The sequence below is a fragment of the Perna viridis genome, chromosome 4, assembly GCF_037379345.1.
Source record: "Perna viridis isolate PV_CMFRI_1.1 ecotype Kerala chromosome 4, ASM3737934v1, whole genome shotgun sequence".
NCBI lineage: Eukaryota > Metazoa > Mollusca > Bivalvia > Mytilida > Mytilidae > Perna > Perna viridis.
Genome location: NC_142448.1, coordinates 11327303 through 11343196, shown reverse-complemented (window position 1 = coordinate 11343196; position 15894 = coordinate 11327303). Strand labels below are relative to the sequence as shown.

The 15894-nt window shown below is 34.7% G+C and overlaps 1 protein-coding gene across 1 annotated transcript; it reads left to right on the top strand.

The window, feature by feature from the left end:
* Positions 1-14518, top strand: LOC148618849 (uncharacterized). Its single transcript, XM_088578114.1, has 26 exons — positions 1-83; positions 558-831; positions 2142-2285; positions 2664-2848; positions 3246-3366; positions 3854-3946; positions 4211-4274; positions 4769-4971; positions 5220-5621; positions 5778-6125; positions 6354-6548; positions 6717-7180; positions 7377-7842; positions 8030-8385; positions 8731-8878; positions 9134-9712; positions 9906-10102; positions 10382-10514; positions 10705-10921; positions 11046-11286; positions 11465-11918; positions 12579-12818; positions 13002-13202; positions 13574-13753; positions 13906-13953; positions 14277-14518. Exons 2-25 carry the CDS (start codon positions 631-633, stop codon positions 13909-13911), a joined length of 5838 nt encoding a protein of 1945 aa, XP_088434240.1. The 5' UTR covers positions 1-83; positions 558-630; the 3' UTR covers positions 13912-13953; positions 14277-14518.
* Positions 14519-15894: the final 1376 nt, after the last annotated feature.

The window sequence follows — 15894 nt, the reverse complement described above, 5'->3', positions numbered from 1 at the left end:
AGGGTTATTGACAGGGTTAGTTAAACAGTGGTATAAAAACTAAGGATACCCGGTATTTCGTCTAAAAGGATCAGCTTTGGGTTGTAAGTATAGTGTGTTACCAATGTGTTACCTACGTTCCCATCACCTAGTTCCTATACCCTGGTACATCTTTTCCGTAGTTTGTTCCTGTGTTATTCTGCTCTTAAAGCAATCGACTGACTAAAAACCCAAATACTACTGATGTATTGAATAACTTAAAAATCGAGTATTATTAATACAATAAGTTAAATATGTTTACGCACAAGTATTTCTTATATAATAAGTTAAATAAGTTTACATCTAAGTACCGGTATTACTGATACAGTAACTTGAATAAGTTTACAGCCAAGTATTACTGTAACAGTAAGTTGAATAAGTGTACATTCAAGTATTACCGATATAGTAACTTGAATAAGTGTACATTAAAGCATTACTCATACAGTAAGTTAAATACATTCACAATGATTCTGGGTGAACATTTCAAACGTTTTGAAAAAAACTTTCAAAATATTAATAAGAGGCTTCCATCATTTCAGACTAGAGCTGTATCTAAAGACCAACACAGACTGTCCAGAGTATACCTTCGTCTCCTTGTAACTTTCGTTCAAGATGACGCAGGCACAGTTAGCGCAGGATCCGGACTTTAAGTACTTGGCCGTTGATAGGGCGAAGTTACTGAAAGAACAAACCAAGGAATTCGATGGCAAGAAAATGTGCTGGATTCCTGATGAAAAAGAAGGATTTGTTAAAGCTGAGATTCAATCTTCGAAAGGAGACGATATTACTGTCAAATGCATCGAATCAAATGAGGTAGAGTTGTATTTTTTTTCGTGAAGACGTTTACCTAACCTCAATTCAGAAAAAGTCATAACGAGTGCCAAATAATCCCGCTGTTACAATCCTCAAAATACTTAGTATAAACAAAACATATATCAATTTTTCATCACTTTGTAAGTAGAAACACGTGTCCAAATAATCTCTAAAAACCTTTTTGCAATTTGGTAAATTAGTTAATAATTATTGATCACCGACATCAAACGCTTAATAAGACATGCGAATTTTATCTATCAAATCAAAGAATTGTTGTTAGAAATATTATACGGGTCTTGGATTTATCCGAGTTATGGGGACAATATAAATTTTGCAAAAACTCAAGCGAATCGTGTTAACCAAGCTCCATTCATTATATAAAGTACCCATTTAAAACCAAAATCATAATCAGTTCTCTCTGGTTTCATGGATAGTCTTTTTTTATTGCGAGAGTAGCGTTTTTCACAAGTTAACTGATAATATATTTTTAAAAGATTCATTAGAATATATTAATTGGCAATCATATTTTGACACTTTGAACGTAGAGCAAAGAGTACCATATCTTTTGTATAAAGAGGCGGGTTTAGTGCTAATTATGACAGAGATGTAACATTTTTAAACAATTTTAAACAATAAGGAGTATACCCTTTGAACAGGAGGTTTAGATCGAATGCACATTATCCTTTCCCATTTACAATCTGATTTATGGTTTCATACTATTAATAAAGGGTTTGGGCACTCATGAACTCAAGACCAGAACAAGTACATTGAAAATTCGTTTCGGAATACGAAATATATCTTCAACTGATCACATGTTTCATTCAAACCTTCTTTCAAATAATCAATACAAATAATTTCTGTTCCGGTTGCTCCTATTGAATTTACCCTCGTCCATCATTAAGTTTCTGGAATGAAAGCGGTTGTGAAATTATATGCACTATCCCAAAGAACCAACTTTAAATAATTATTTTTTCGTTTATCTTCACCGATATTTACCTTTTTTATCGGAGACCATTTTAGAATGGTGGGCATCTTGGGTATTCCAAGTAGGTTAATAAAGAAATTTAGGGCAAAGTTAGACTTGCTACAAGTCTCTCTGTGATATTTATTTTATTTGATTAAATATCTTCACTGTCAATATTCATTCACTATACAGCTGCTGTACAGCAGTTTGATACTAAACCTTGAGTTAGAACTGTCGTTATGCGATTTTTTAATTCATGGAGTTGACAAGTCTGATGACTGCCCTCTATACTGTTTTGTTGAAAACATGTTCTAAGGTTAATTGTTATAGTAATATTTCATTACAGAACCGAACAGTAAAAAAGGACGACATCCAACAGATGAATCCACCAAAATACGAAATGATTGAAGACATGGCCAACATGACATACCTTAACGAGGCCTCTGTACTCCACAACTTGAGGGCTAGGTACACCAATCAGCTCATTTACGTAAGTCTGTATGATTGAAACTAAGTGTTTTATGACTTTTTATAAAATAATAGAAATATTTGAATAGCACCATTTTAATGTGATTATGTATTAGATTATTTTCTAGCCATGTCTGTAATAAAAATACATGCATTTCTCAATTCTTTATCGTAAAATATAGATCTAAACAGGATCGCTCAATCTCGTATATTGATAGTTACCTTAATATGTCATAAAATATTTCAGTTTATTAGAAATGTCATAGCAGCTCTGTTAACTGGATACGGTAATAACAGAGAAAAATTTCAAATTTTTGCATAAACATGTACTCTCCGATATAACAACCGGCTGTAGAAAGTTCATAATTGCATACTTACGTACTTCCATATTATATTACAGACCTACTCTGGACTTTTCTGTGTTGCTGTCAATCCTTATAGACGTCTCCCAATCTACATTGACAGTGTCATTGCTAAGTACAAGGGAAAGAGGAAGACAGAAATGCCCCCTCACTTGTTCTCTGTAGCTGACAATGCTTACCAGTTCATGTTGCAAGATCGTGAAAACCAGTCTTGCTTAATTACGTAAGTATTGAACGAAGTTCCGCAGGCCATGTCCTATCCATTCTGATTAAACATACAACTTAGCGAAATACACATTAGAAACAGAGATCATGAAGCAAATCAGGTATATTTGCAAAGCATTAACTTATTTAGGGATCATACTTGATAAAACCGTTTGTTGTAAGAACTGTCTTACAGTTATAAAAACCTTTTATCATATATTTATTCCATTTAATATGTTTTCTGCAGAAGATCCACAGACTGTAAATCAAATATCCGTAACAAACCACCACCCCCCCCCCCGCCCCCACCACCCCCCCAAAAAAAGTCACTAAAACACTTCTTATCATTGAAATAAAAACGGAAATGATATTCTGTGTTATTTTTAGAAAAAATAATACAAACTATTTATTCATAGTGGGGAATCTGGTGCCGGAAAGACAGAAAACACAAAAAAAGTCATCATGTACTTCGCCAAAGTCGCTGCTGCCCTTAGCAAGAAAGACAAGGATGAAGAGGAAAAGAGTGATTCTAAGAAGGTACATGATAAATCATATTAATGACAAAACCATTTTAATAAATTTTAAAATTTATTTTGTTGTCATTTGTTCTACTATATGGGTACCTATCACAAGTTCACAGATTAAACAGGAATACATATATTGATTTTGAACTTGTGATACAAACAAAATAGACTTTCTTAGTTATTTAACGATTTGTCGCTCTATAGTGTGATTGTAGTGCCGACAGAAGATTAAGGGAACTACCATTTTATTTTGGTGGGGGTAGGATAAAATTTGAAATAAAAGGCAGGATTGAAGTTTTCAAGAAATAAAATGTCAGGACAGGCCAGAATAAAACATAAAAAGACGGGACCTAAATTTAAAATGAAATAATAATAAAAAGGCAAAGGATAGAAAATTCGATCCTAACACCCCACATAAAAAACAAATGGTTGCTGCTTAAATGTTAAATGTATTGTATGAAGATGAGTAGTTTAATTACATGCTTTTATTTAAAAAATAGGGTACCCTTGAAGACCAGATTGTGCAGGCTAACCCTGTACTTGAAGCATACGGTAACGCCAAGACAACACGTAACAACAATTCCTCTAGATTCGTAAGTATTATTCTTTGCATACATCAATTTTCCCTTTTAATAATTAAAATGACTTCCGCTAGTTTATTTCTTAAAGTTATCAAAATTAAATCAATTTTACTCAAGAAAATGACAAATCAAACATATAGGGAAAATCTAGTAGCTTAATAAACAGCGTACACATTAAAACTTTTCATAAAAATAGACATAACAGTATTTGCGCCGACCTGTTCATTTTCGAGATTTTACAACACATTTAACATTTGTTAATTTTGCATTATACAGGGAAAGTTCATCCGTATTCACTTTGGTCCTGATGGCAAGATTGCCGGAGCTGACATTGAAACTTGTAAGTATAATTAACAAGCTGATGAATCAGGAGGAAATGATCCGTTTTTTATTCCATTGAACTATTTATTGCTATTTCATGCTACTATCATGCTGTTTTACAATAAAATTAATGCAGATGGAGATAAAGATCAATAAGCACCTAAATAGTTACCACCTTGTACAGCGTTTGCTTCCAAAATAGTTGCCACCTTATACAGCGCTTGCTTCCAAAATAGTTGCCACCTTCTACAGCGCTTGCATTCATGATTCAGTTGCACAAACAACATCTAAGTCTATAAAAATAGCTGACATTTAAACCTAACTGACTGGACCGAGAGGTTCAATTATTTAATAATATATCTTTGGAGCTCTCTGAGGTTTAACTTAGGTGTTATAATAAACCTCTCGTCGCGAGGGAAGCAAATGCATTGTTATACTATTTTAGTCTGGTCTACATAAAGTCAAAAAAACTTTTCTTGTATCAGTTAGTATATGTTTACTATTATATTTAAGACTTGCTTGAGAAGTCTCGTGTCACCTTCTGTCTGAGCGCTGAGAGAAACTACCACGTTTTCTACCAGTTGTTGACTAATGCTATGCCAGAGTACCACGAGATGATGCTGATTCAGCCAGATGCTGCCTTGTACACCTTCATCAACCAGGGAGCTCTCACTGTCGATGGAATCAACGACGAAGAAGAAATGAAAGGCATGGACGTAAGTTAAAATCTCTTACTTGACACAACATATTTTTAATTAAAGAAAATCCACAGAAAAAGTTTATTCTATGTTGACATTTTGTCGGTTTCTTTAAACACACATATATAGTACGTATAATTAGATTCAGAAAGAACACTTTCAATTATTCAAGAAAGTAAGGCGTAAGAATATAAAAAAGATATACAAGTTAATGTTCTTGTTTTAATTAATGTAACAACTTATAAAATGTTTTGCCATATTTACAGGACGCTTTTGACGTCTTGGGCTTCACAGCCGACGAAAAGAAAAGCTGCTACAAATGCACAGCATCCGTTTTACACATGGGTGAAATGAAATTTAAACAAAGAGGTGAACAGGCTGAACCTGATGGTACCGCTGAGGCCGAGAAGGTCTCCTTCCTCTTGGGTGTCAACTCCAACGACTTCGTCAAATGTTTGGTCAAACCAAAGATCAAGGTCGGCACAGAAGTTGTTGCCCAGGGCCGTAACAAAGCCCAGGTCATGAACTCCATCAGCGCTATGGCCAAATCTCTTTACGATCGTCTGTTTGCTTGGTTGGTCAAGAGAGTCAACCACAGTCTCGACACCAAAGCGAAGAGAAACTACTATATTGGTGTACTAGATATTGCTGGTTTCGAAATCTTCGATGTAAGTGTCTTTCTCTCTAAGTAAAACAATAAAATCAAATGTATATACTATAAGTGTAAATTTAATATAAATCAAAATTTTAAATGTAACCGATTATCTGTAAATTTTAAGTTGGACGATGATTAACTGGATGCTGTTTATATTTTCATCTTACAGTTCAACACCTTCGAACAGTTGTGCATCAACTACACCAACGAGAGACTGCAGCAGTTCTTCAACCATCACATGTTCGTGTTGGAACAGGAAGAATATAAAAAGGAAGGAATCCAGTGGGAGTTCATCAACTTCGGTATGGACTTACAAGCCTGTATCGATCTTATTGAGAAGCCCATGGGTATATTGTCCATCTTAGAAGAACAGTGCATGTTCCCCAAGGCTGACGACAAATCCTTCAAAGAAATGTTGTTCACCAACCACATGGGAAAATCTCCAAACTTTACCAAACCAGGAAAGGCAGCCAAAGGAAAGAATGGGGACTTTGAACTTCACCATTACGCTGGCAGTGTAAGTACTAATGATGAAGATTAGCAGTTCTTGTTGTTAAAAAGCATGGAATTTTCTTTGACAATGAATTGGGAGTAACTATCCTGACTTTTAGTGGTTATTTTGTCGAAGATTTCATATCACACACCTACTTCAACTTAGAATCAGGAAAGAAATAGATTCACATGTACTATCAAACAAATATGCAGAAATGGCTGATTGATAGATTTGATTTTCTTTTAAACACAGGTACCATACAACATTGCTGGATGGTTAGACAAAAACAAGGATCCCATTAATGAGACTGTCGTCGAACTTTTGCAAGGATCCAAAGAGCACTTAGTTGTTACTTTATTTGCTCCACCTGAAGGTGCTGAGGCAACTGGTGGCACTAAAAAGAAGAAGAAGTCTTCTGCTTTCCAGACTATCTCCGCTGTCCACAGAGTAAGTAGTTTTATTGTATTTCACAAATTTTCAGCATGCAGCTACAAGAATATTATACAACGAAAAGGTTCCAAACAAATTAATTATGGATCCAATTTCTCTATCGAAATTTTAAATTGATAAATCTTGGTTGTTCCCATACCATTGATTTGCTTTCTTTCCCTTCAGGAATCACTGAACAAATTGATGAAGAACTTGTACAGCACTCATCCTCACTTCGTCAGATGCATCATTCCAAACGAAATGAAACAGCCAGGTGTTATTGATGCTGAATTGGTATTGAACCAGCTCCAATGTAACGGTGTACTTGAAGGAATTCGTATTTGCCGCAAGGGATACCCAAGCAGAATCATCTATGCTGAGTTCAAACAGAGATACTCCATCTTAGCCCCAAATGCTGTTCCACAGGGATTCGTTGACGGCAAAGTTGTCACAGAAAAAGTTCTTCTTGCTCTTCAGTTGGATCCAGCAGAATACAAACTCGGAAACACCAAAGTCTTCTTCAAGGCTGGTGTCCTTGGTAACTTGGAAAACATGCGTGACGAGCGTCTTGGTGCTATTGTATCTATGTTCCAGGCCCACATCAGAGGATACCTCATCAGAAAGGCATACAAGAAACTCCAGGATCAGAGGTAAGAATCATGTCAAAATGTTAAAAAACGTGATGGAAAAAGCATAGGAAAATTGCTTAGTTATGTAAACAGTTTTTCTTTCAAAATCCAAATTTTAGTACTGCTTAGATTATAAAAGCTAAAATAGGTTTGTGGGTAGTCAGTGATAAAGGCACCATACAATTTGTACTCAAAAATGTTTCATTCACCATTTCAGAGTCGGACTGTCAGTCATCCAACGTAATATCAGAAAGTGGCTCTTGCTCCGAAACTGGCAATGGTGGAAATTGTTCGCAAAGGTAAAGCCTTTGTTGAACTATGCCAGAGAGGAGGAAGAAATGCAAAAGAAAATGGAAATGATGAAAAAGATGGAAGAAGATTTGTCTAAAACCGAGAAGATCAAGAAAGAACTCGAAATCAAGAACGTCGAATTGTTGGAGCAGAAAAATGATCTTTTCTTGCAATTACAAACACAGGAAGACACTGTTATTGATCTTGAAGAGAGAGTTCAACAGCTCGTCAACCAGAAATGTGAGTTTGAGGCCCAGATGAAGGAAATGGAAGAACGCCTTTTGGATGAAGAAGATGCCGCTGCTGAGTTGGAAAACGTTAAAAAGAAGATGGAGGGTGAAAACTCAGAACTGAAGAGAGATATAGAAGATCTTGAGACAACATTAGCAAAGGTACCTAATATATACTTAAATTGAAGTGCTTCTCAGCTCCAAAAATTGTTTTTCTTGCAAATTAAAGATATATTACTTCATTATAGTAGCTAATTCAAATTAGTAATTAAAATAAAGCTTCAATGACTCAAATACAACTGGATTCCTCTATTTACATCTTGATTTTTTTTTCAATTGTTGCTAACAGGCAGAACAAGATAAAACCACAAAAGACAATCAAATTAAGACACTCCAAGGTGAAATGGCACAACAAGACGAGCAAATCGGTAAATTGAACAAAGAGAAAAAGAACATGGAGGAACTACAAAAGAAAACACTCGAAGACCTCCAGAAGGAAGAAGATAAAGTCAACCATCTTAACAAAGTTAAACAGAAACTCGAACAGACATTAGACGAGATGGAAGACAGCTTGGAAAGAGAAAAGAAAATCAGAGGTGATGTCGACAAGGCTAAACGTAAGGTTGAGCAAGACCTCAAAGCAACACAAGAACTGGTAGAAGATCTTGAATCAAATAAGAGAGAATTAGAGGAAGCCAATAGGAAGTAAGTAGATTGATGCATAAATGAATCAGATCATTTTATTTATTTGTAAATTGTTAATTCAAGTCTTGGCACTGACAAATGTGGTTAATTTTTTTTTAATTTTTCTCTTATATTTAAAATTTCCAATAAATTTCGCTAAACACTAAAAGAATTGATCGACATTTATTTTTTTTTCAATTAAAGTCAATTGTACATGTATATTAACTTTTTATTTACAACTAAATAGGATGGATAATTTCGCTAAACACTAAAAGAATTTATCAACATTTTAAAAAAAAAATTGATTTAAATTCAGTTTTATAAATTGTACATTTATATGCTAACTTTTTATTTACAACCAAATAGGAAGGATAGTGAAATGAGCATGCTCAACTCCAGAATTGAAGACTGTGAAGGTGTAAATGCTCAACAAAATAGGAAGATCAAAGACCTCATGGCTACTATTGAGGAGCTGGAAGAGGAACTTGAAGCTGAGAGAGCTGCAAGAGCTAAGGTATGGACCATATTTTAGTTCTTTACTTATGATTTTTTTTCTAATTTCGATTTAGTTAATAAAGAAGTGGTATTCTATTTTACTTAAAAGCTAAGTCATCAAAATAATATATTTAAAAAATCAATTTGACAATGAAGTAGATTTTTTATAGCACAACATATTCCTATGATAAATTGGAAGAAAGTCCCTCTATTGAATTCCTTCTCTAGGAAAAAGTTCATAGTACCTATATTATCAACCATTTCTTATTAATAGGCAGAGAAACAGAGAGCAGAACTTGCCAGGGAATTGGACGAAATTAGTTCACAGCTAGAAGAACAAGGTGGTGCAACACAAGCTCAGGTTGACTTGAACAAAAAACGTGAGCAAGAGTTGGTCAGACTTCGTCGTGAGATGGAAGAGATGACCCTACAAAACGAGTCTCAAGTCTCTCAGATCCGCAAAAAAGCACAAGACCAAGCCAATGAGCTGGCCGATCAAATAGATGGTTTGAACAAACTCAAATCAAAACTCGAAAAGGAGAAGAAAGATCTTAAGCGCGAATTGGACGATGTTCAGAGCCAGGTACAATATTCCATGAAGAACAAGGGTGTCTCCGACAAAGTTGCTAAACAGATGGAAGTTCAGATCTCAGAAATGAACAGCCGAGTCGAAGAAAGTCAGAGGACCATTGTTGACATAAACTCACAGAAAACCAAACTTCAGAGCGAGGTTGCTGACCTCAATCGTCAACTGGAGGATGCTGAACACAACATTGGTTCCCTCACAAAGGATAAAACTAGTCTCAACCATCAACTCGAGGAATCAAAACGCAGTCTTGAAGACGAGACAAGGGTAATTACTCGCTTTTTCTGTTGAAAAGGATTATTTACATCATCAGTATACAAGTATTAATATCAATTTTAACCTTATACTCAGATTTACGATTTACGAACCCAATACTAACAAAATCAATGAATGATCATGATGACAAAATAACATTGCGTACTTAAATTAATATCTTTGGTATTTATTTTCTTTTCTAAAGACCCGCCAAAAACTGCAAAACGAGATCAGAAACTTGAATGCTGATGTCGACTCCATTCGCGAAGCTTTCGAAGAGGAACAAGAATCAAAGAGCGATCTTCAGCGCCAATTGTCCAGAGCTAAGAACGAAGCTCAGCAATGGAGATCAAGATTTGAGACTGAAGGAACTGCTAAGGCTGACGAGTTAGAAGAAGCTAAGTAAGTTTTGTATTATCATTAGCTATGGTGTTTATAACTACATTTATGACAAACAGACTCTTTTGTGCTAACTTTGGGATAGTCTATGACCATGCGGTGCATACTGAATATACACTTCCGCGATAAAAATTCTTTTGTTCTACCTCGTGGAAGTGTATATTGAGCATGCTCATAAACGTACCACAAAAATGTCTCTTTCAGCAAAAAGGATGTCTTTTAGTACTGAAAATAAATAATCACAAGTCACACACGAACACCAATACGTACTATCATTTTCAGGCGCAAGCTGGCTGCCAGATTGGCAGAGGCTGAACAGAACGCTGAAGCCGCTAACGCTAAAGCCAGTGGTTTGGAGAAGGCTAAAAACAGACTGCAGGGAGAGCTTGATGACCTATTGGTTGAGATCGAAAGAGTGAGTACATATTTACATCTTATCGTCACTTCTCGAGACAATTTAAGTGCTTTTGGTTCTTTTTGGTTAATCATGTGAAATTGGAATATAGACTGGTGTCACTTAAAGACAGAAATATAATGCGCTATGAAAAACGTGAAAAGTTGTCACAGGTAAAATATGATTTACTGACATTTTACACTATTTGCAGTCTAACGTCAGTTCAAGCACCCTTGAGAAGAAACAACGACAGTTCGACAGAACAATTCAGGAATGGACCACTAAGGTAAAGGAACTCCAGACTGAAGTCGATACTGCTCAAGCTGAGGCTCGTGGATATTCTGCCGAACTTTTCAGAAGCAAAGCTCAGTATGAGGAATGTAACTCGACCATTGAATCCCTCAGGAGAGAGAACAAGAATCTTGCTGGTGAGTATGTTATTTTATTCTGAATTGAAAATCACGTGATGTCTGTATGTTAATAAAGGTACATATAATACAATATTGAATTAATACAAGTCAGAATACAAAAAATAAAACTATTCATTTTCAGATGAAATCCGTGAATTAACAGACCAACTCAGCGACGGTGGCAGGAACGCTCACGAGGTCGAAAAGGCCAAGAGACGTCTTGAGATGGAAAAGGAAGAGCTTCAGGCTGCTTTGGAAGAGGCCGAGTCTGCTCTCGAACAAGAGGAATCTAAGGTCATGCGTGTACAACTCGAAATCTCGACTGTTCGACAAGAAATTGACAGACGCATCCACGAAAAAGAAGAAGAGTTTGAAAACACACGGTAAACATTTTAGCTTATTGAATAAATGGAATTTATCTATGATTAAAAAGATATGAAAAAGAAATAGATCTATCATTTTCCATAACTAATTCTTGAATGTTTCACTAAAGTAAATTGAAGATGAAAATAATCAGAATGTTATTGCATATGAACTCATATACTTTTTTTTAAATTTCAGCCGTAATCATCAGAGAGCTCTCGAATCAATGCAAATTAGCCTTGAAGCTGAAGCAAAGGGCAAAGCTGAGTCCACCAGAATCAGGAAGAAGCTTGAACAAGACATCAATGAGTTGGAAATGGCACTTGACTCTGCTAACAGAGCCAAGGCTGAAGCTGAGAAGACAGTAAAGAAATATATTGTAAACCTCCAAGAGATGCAGAGTAAGGTCGAGGAAGAAACACGACTCCGTGACGAATCACGTGAATCATACGTCCTTACCGAAAGAAGATGTAACATCCTTATTACTGAGATCGACGAGATCAGATCTGCATTGGAACAGTCAGAGAGAGCAAGAAAGGTTGCAGAGGGAGAACTCTATGACGCACAAGATCGTGTTAACGAACTTTCTGCTCAAGTCAGCTCTGCACAAGCACAGAAGAGGAAGGTCGAAGGAGACATGCAAGCCATGTCTGTAAGTATAAAAAGGAGAAAAACTACCTCTAAAAAAGAAAAAAAATAATGCCACATAAAGGAAACAAATATACAATAATGCGGTTGATTTTTGATGCATAAGATGTTTCAATAGACACATACATGTAGGCCTATTTAATAAAATTTTCAGAAATTGCTGTTAATCATTAGCAATAAAAAAAGGTCGTTTGATCAAGCCAAAAATTCTATTTAGTGAAAAAAAATATGTATTTTGTAATCAGAATGCTGTTGAAGATGAATTTTATTTTGTAGTAGATTGAGATTTTTATTCAGATTAATGGTATGTTTTAACAAACAATCCATGTATTTTATTCGAAAACTTAAGAATCTTAATTGAGGAGAAAAAAATATTTCTGTTATGTCAAATGAAAGAAAATCAACCGCTTGTACAGTATGTGATAAAGAAGAAATATTGTCACTCATTGCATAATTAATGTTTTTATGTATATAAAAGCAGTGTCTCATAAGTCAGAGTTGGCTGGATACTAATATGTAATTGATTTTACTGTATTATGCTTCAAAATTATTTTAAACATGTAAAATATCTAATTGGTATGTGACACTATAGTATTCAGAATTATGTAATATGCTGGTAGTCAGTAAGTTCGACAATCAAATTCATGATTTTTATTCATTTTAGGCTGACTTGGATGAGTTGCAAAATGAGATTAAGGCCGCCGATGACCGTGCCAAGAGAGCACTCATGGACGCTACCAGGATCGCTGACGAGCTTAGAGCTGAACAAGAACATAGCACTCAGATCGAGAAAATGAGAAAAACATTAGAAATTACCATCAAAGAATTGCATGTTCGTGTTGAGGAAGCCGAGTCCAGCGGAATCAAGGGAGGCAAGAAAGTCATTGCCAAACTTGAACAGAGAGTAAGTACTAAATCTAATGTATTTTATATTCTGTTTAGTATGACTTGAGGGTTCGTAAAGCTTAACATTTCACAGTATAAAGGAAATAGGGTAGGTTGATATATCAAGGCATTAATTGATTATGCAATTGAATTAACAACCGAGGTTCCAAATTACATGTACAACATGATTATGTGTGTGCAGGTACGGGACTTGGAAGGTGAACTCGATGGAGAACAACGTCGTCATGCTGAGACACAGAAGAACATGCGCAAAGCCGACCGCAGGATGAAGGAGTTGGCATTTCAATGCGACGAAGATCGCAAGGTTCATGAAAGACTCCAGGACATGATCGATAAACTTAACGCAAAGGTCAAGACATACAAACGCCAGGTTGAGGAAGCAGTAAGTACCATTTTTTCTTTCTCTTATGCCATGATCCTATGCAATCTGTAATTTTAATCAATAACAGGCCTCAACTTTCGTCTCCATAAAAGGTGCAATTTTAAGTCACAACTTTATAGAAAACAAATAGGAGCACACTTTGCACTTAGTTAGTTATACTTTTTTTTGGTATTGGAAGTCGAAAAGGTAATGCTAAATTATTAATTATAGAAATCGGTTGTAATTCAGGAATATGTTTTTGAATACGCAAAGAATTTGAATATATAACAAAGTTTTTGATTAAAGAACAAACTTTGTTGGCTCTTTGACGTATTCACCACATACATTCTCGTTATATTAATTACAACACTAAATATTATGTTGTTTTGTAGGAAGAAATTGCTGCAATCAATCTGTCTAAATACCGCAAAGCTCAAAGTGAGCTCGAAGATGCAGAGGAACGTGCTGAGAGTTCTGAAGCGTCTTTGACCAAATTGAGAACAAGGAACCGTAGCTCAGTATCAACAACTAGGACTGTCAAAAGTGTCTCAATCAGCAGGTCTAGTCCTTCTGTAAGTATCTAAAATTGCCTTTTTACTGAAGTCATAATCTTTATAAAGTTTTTTTTCCTGTAGAATGGATATACGAAACTCTTTCTTTCCTTCAAAATACTTGTCTCGTGAATATAGCAGCCATATAATAATCAAATTTTTAATTATTACAGAAATAAGATGGACACTGTTAGAAGGAGTTGACCTGAAAACGATAAAAGGTAAGATCTAGCTAAATCATCTTTTTTTTTTCACGACGATTTGTGTAGTTACAATATTTTGTTAATAGAATAGAATTCTAAGTTAAATGATAACGTATCGATTTACCCCACCAATCGTTTTTAATCCGTATCTTTGCATTTACGCATTTCAGGAAAAATATCTATGTTCATGATTGAAAGAAGAAAAAGAATGTGGTTTGAAACCTGCATTGTGAATTCATAAGTAATATGTTTAGATAAATGCTTTTTGTTGTTTTTTTTTCTTTTTCTAAAAAAAAAAAACTTCAAAATTTGTAAATGAAAGCATTTCTTCTTTTTTTCAGAATGTGGAACGGGAGATAATGCTATTTTACCCTTGTTACCGTAGCATATATTGGAAAGTGATAAAGACAATTACTATAATTACATGTGGAGTGACTTATGTTTTATTTATTGGACCTTTATAAATGACTCGCTGTGCGTGTAACTATGTAAGGCTTGTCCTGATGATCTTTTCGATTTTGTGTTACGGATGTCGAAGTTATTATATGTTTACCTTGCAATAAATGAAAAATTACGCATCTGATTTTTTTTTAGTTTAATTAACATTAAATTTGAAGTATTACAACACATTTTAACAAAAAATGCAATTTGTTATCTATATCAACACATGGATTAAAGCCATACAAATCCAGTCATTCAAATCCAGTAATTTACAGTACACAACATTTTCAGAGGTATAATATCAATCTGAATATTTGACCTTTTTTTGAACTTTCTGTAACACTTGACTTGGGTTACACCGGTACCGGTCAGTTGAATAAAATATAAATTACTAGAAGTGATGGAATGGTTCAATATCTTCATCAGAGAATTTACAGTTTGTTTGTTTGTTCGTTTGTTTCCTTTTTTATCGAATTCTAAGTGAAAATGGTTGTTAAAATAAGATTCTTAAGGGAAATCGCTTATCTAAATCCAATGGTTACAATCCTTAACACTATATTAGTACGGTATAGTGAACATTGGTAGACATTTGTTTAAGTCAATATTGTGATTAAGAACTCGAACCGATTGGGGGCATGAATTATCATAACTTTTGGAGGTGTGCCAATAATTAGACATCTGGATATCAATGCACTTCTCTCCAAGACTAATTGTTTGTGCTTATCAGTGCACATACTTACTGTACAGCAATCAAAATGATCACAAACCAACATCGGAATTTGTGGGGATCATCTGTTTTTTCATCATCTATCAACAAATCTCTAAGAACTTTGAAAAAGTCGAAAATAAATATGAAAGATAAAGTGACGATATGATAACTAAATTAGATATAAACAATGTAGTACTTATTTAGGAAATTCAAGAAGCTAAGGCTTTACAACACCCAACAAAAATAGACTTTGATAAAATTTCAACTACTTCATTATCCATTATTTTGTATCATGGGGTTGCATTTCAACGTTGTAGATTTCGAGAAAGATATATGGTGTATATATGTAATAATTAATAATAGAGAGCAGTCTGTTCAAAATATTTTTAATCATAATTAAAATTAATATTGCTAAGATGGCAGTTATATATTAAGCAATTTAGATTCATCAACAGACGAGTTATCAATGACCTTGTCATATAACGATAGAAGTAACAGAAATGTTGGAAAATACACAAAAATTGATAAAGACTGGTTTTTGTTATCATTGATGAAGGAAAACATTGAGATGAAAGATGATAGTAAAACCGGCAATGCCTACACACACATCTAGTTACTAAGGAACAACTGAAATGTCCATAAGCAGCAACCCGGTAGCATAGACTAATTATATAACGATTAGTTCAATTGGTTAAACTAGCATTTCTCTCCTGATTTTAACCAACCAAATTTCTTGAAACAAAAACAGATAAAAGTTGCAAAAAATTTGGGGGTGGTGTATATATATAAGAAGTTATCAGGTATTCTGT

Bases quoted from the DNA above. Each gene is read 5' to 3' on its own strand.
- LOC148618849 (XM_088578114.1), top strand. From the start codon at position 631: ATGACGCAGGCACAGTTAGCGCAGGATCCGGACTTTAAGTACTTGGCC. The intron at 832-2,141 runs GTAGAGTTGTAT...ATTTCATTACAG, and splicing joins AATGCATCGAATCAAATGAG to AACCGAACAGTAAAAAAGGA. The intron at 10,922-11,045 runs GTGAGTATGTTA...ATTCATTTTCAG, and splicing joins AGAGAACAAGAATCTTGCTG to ATGAAATCCGTGAATTAACA.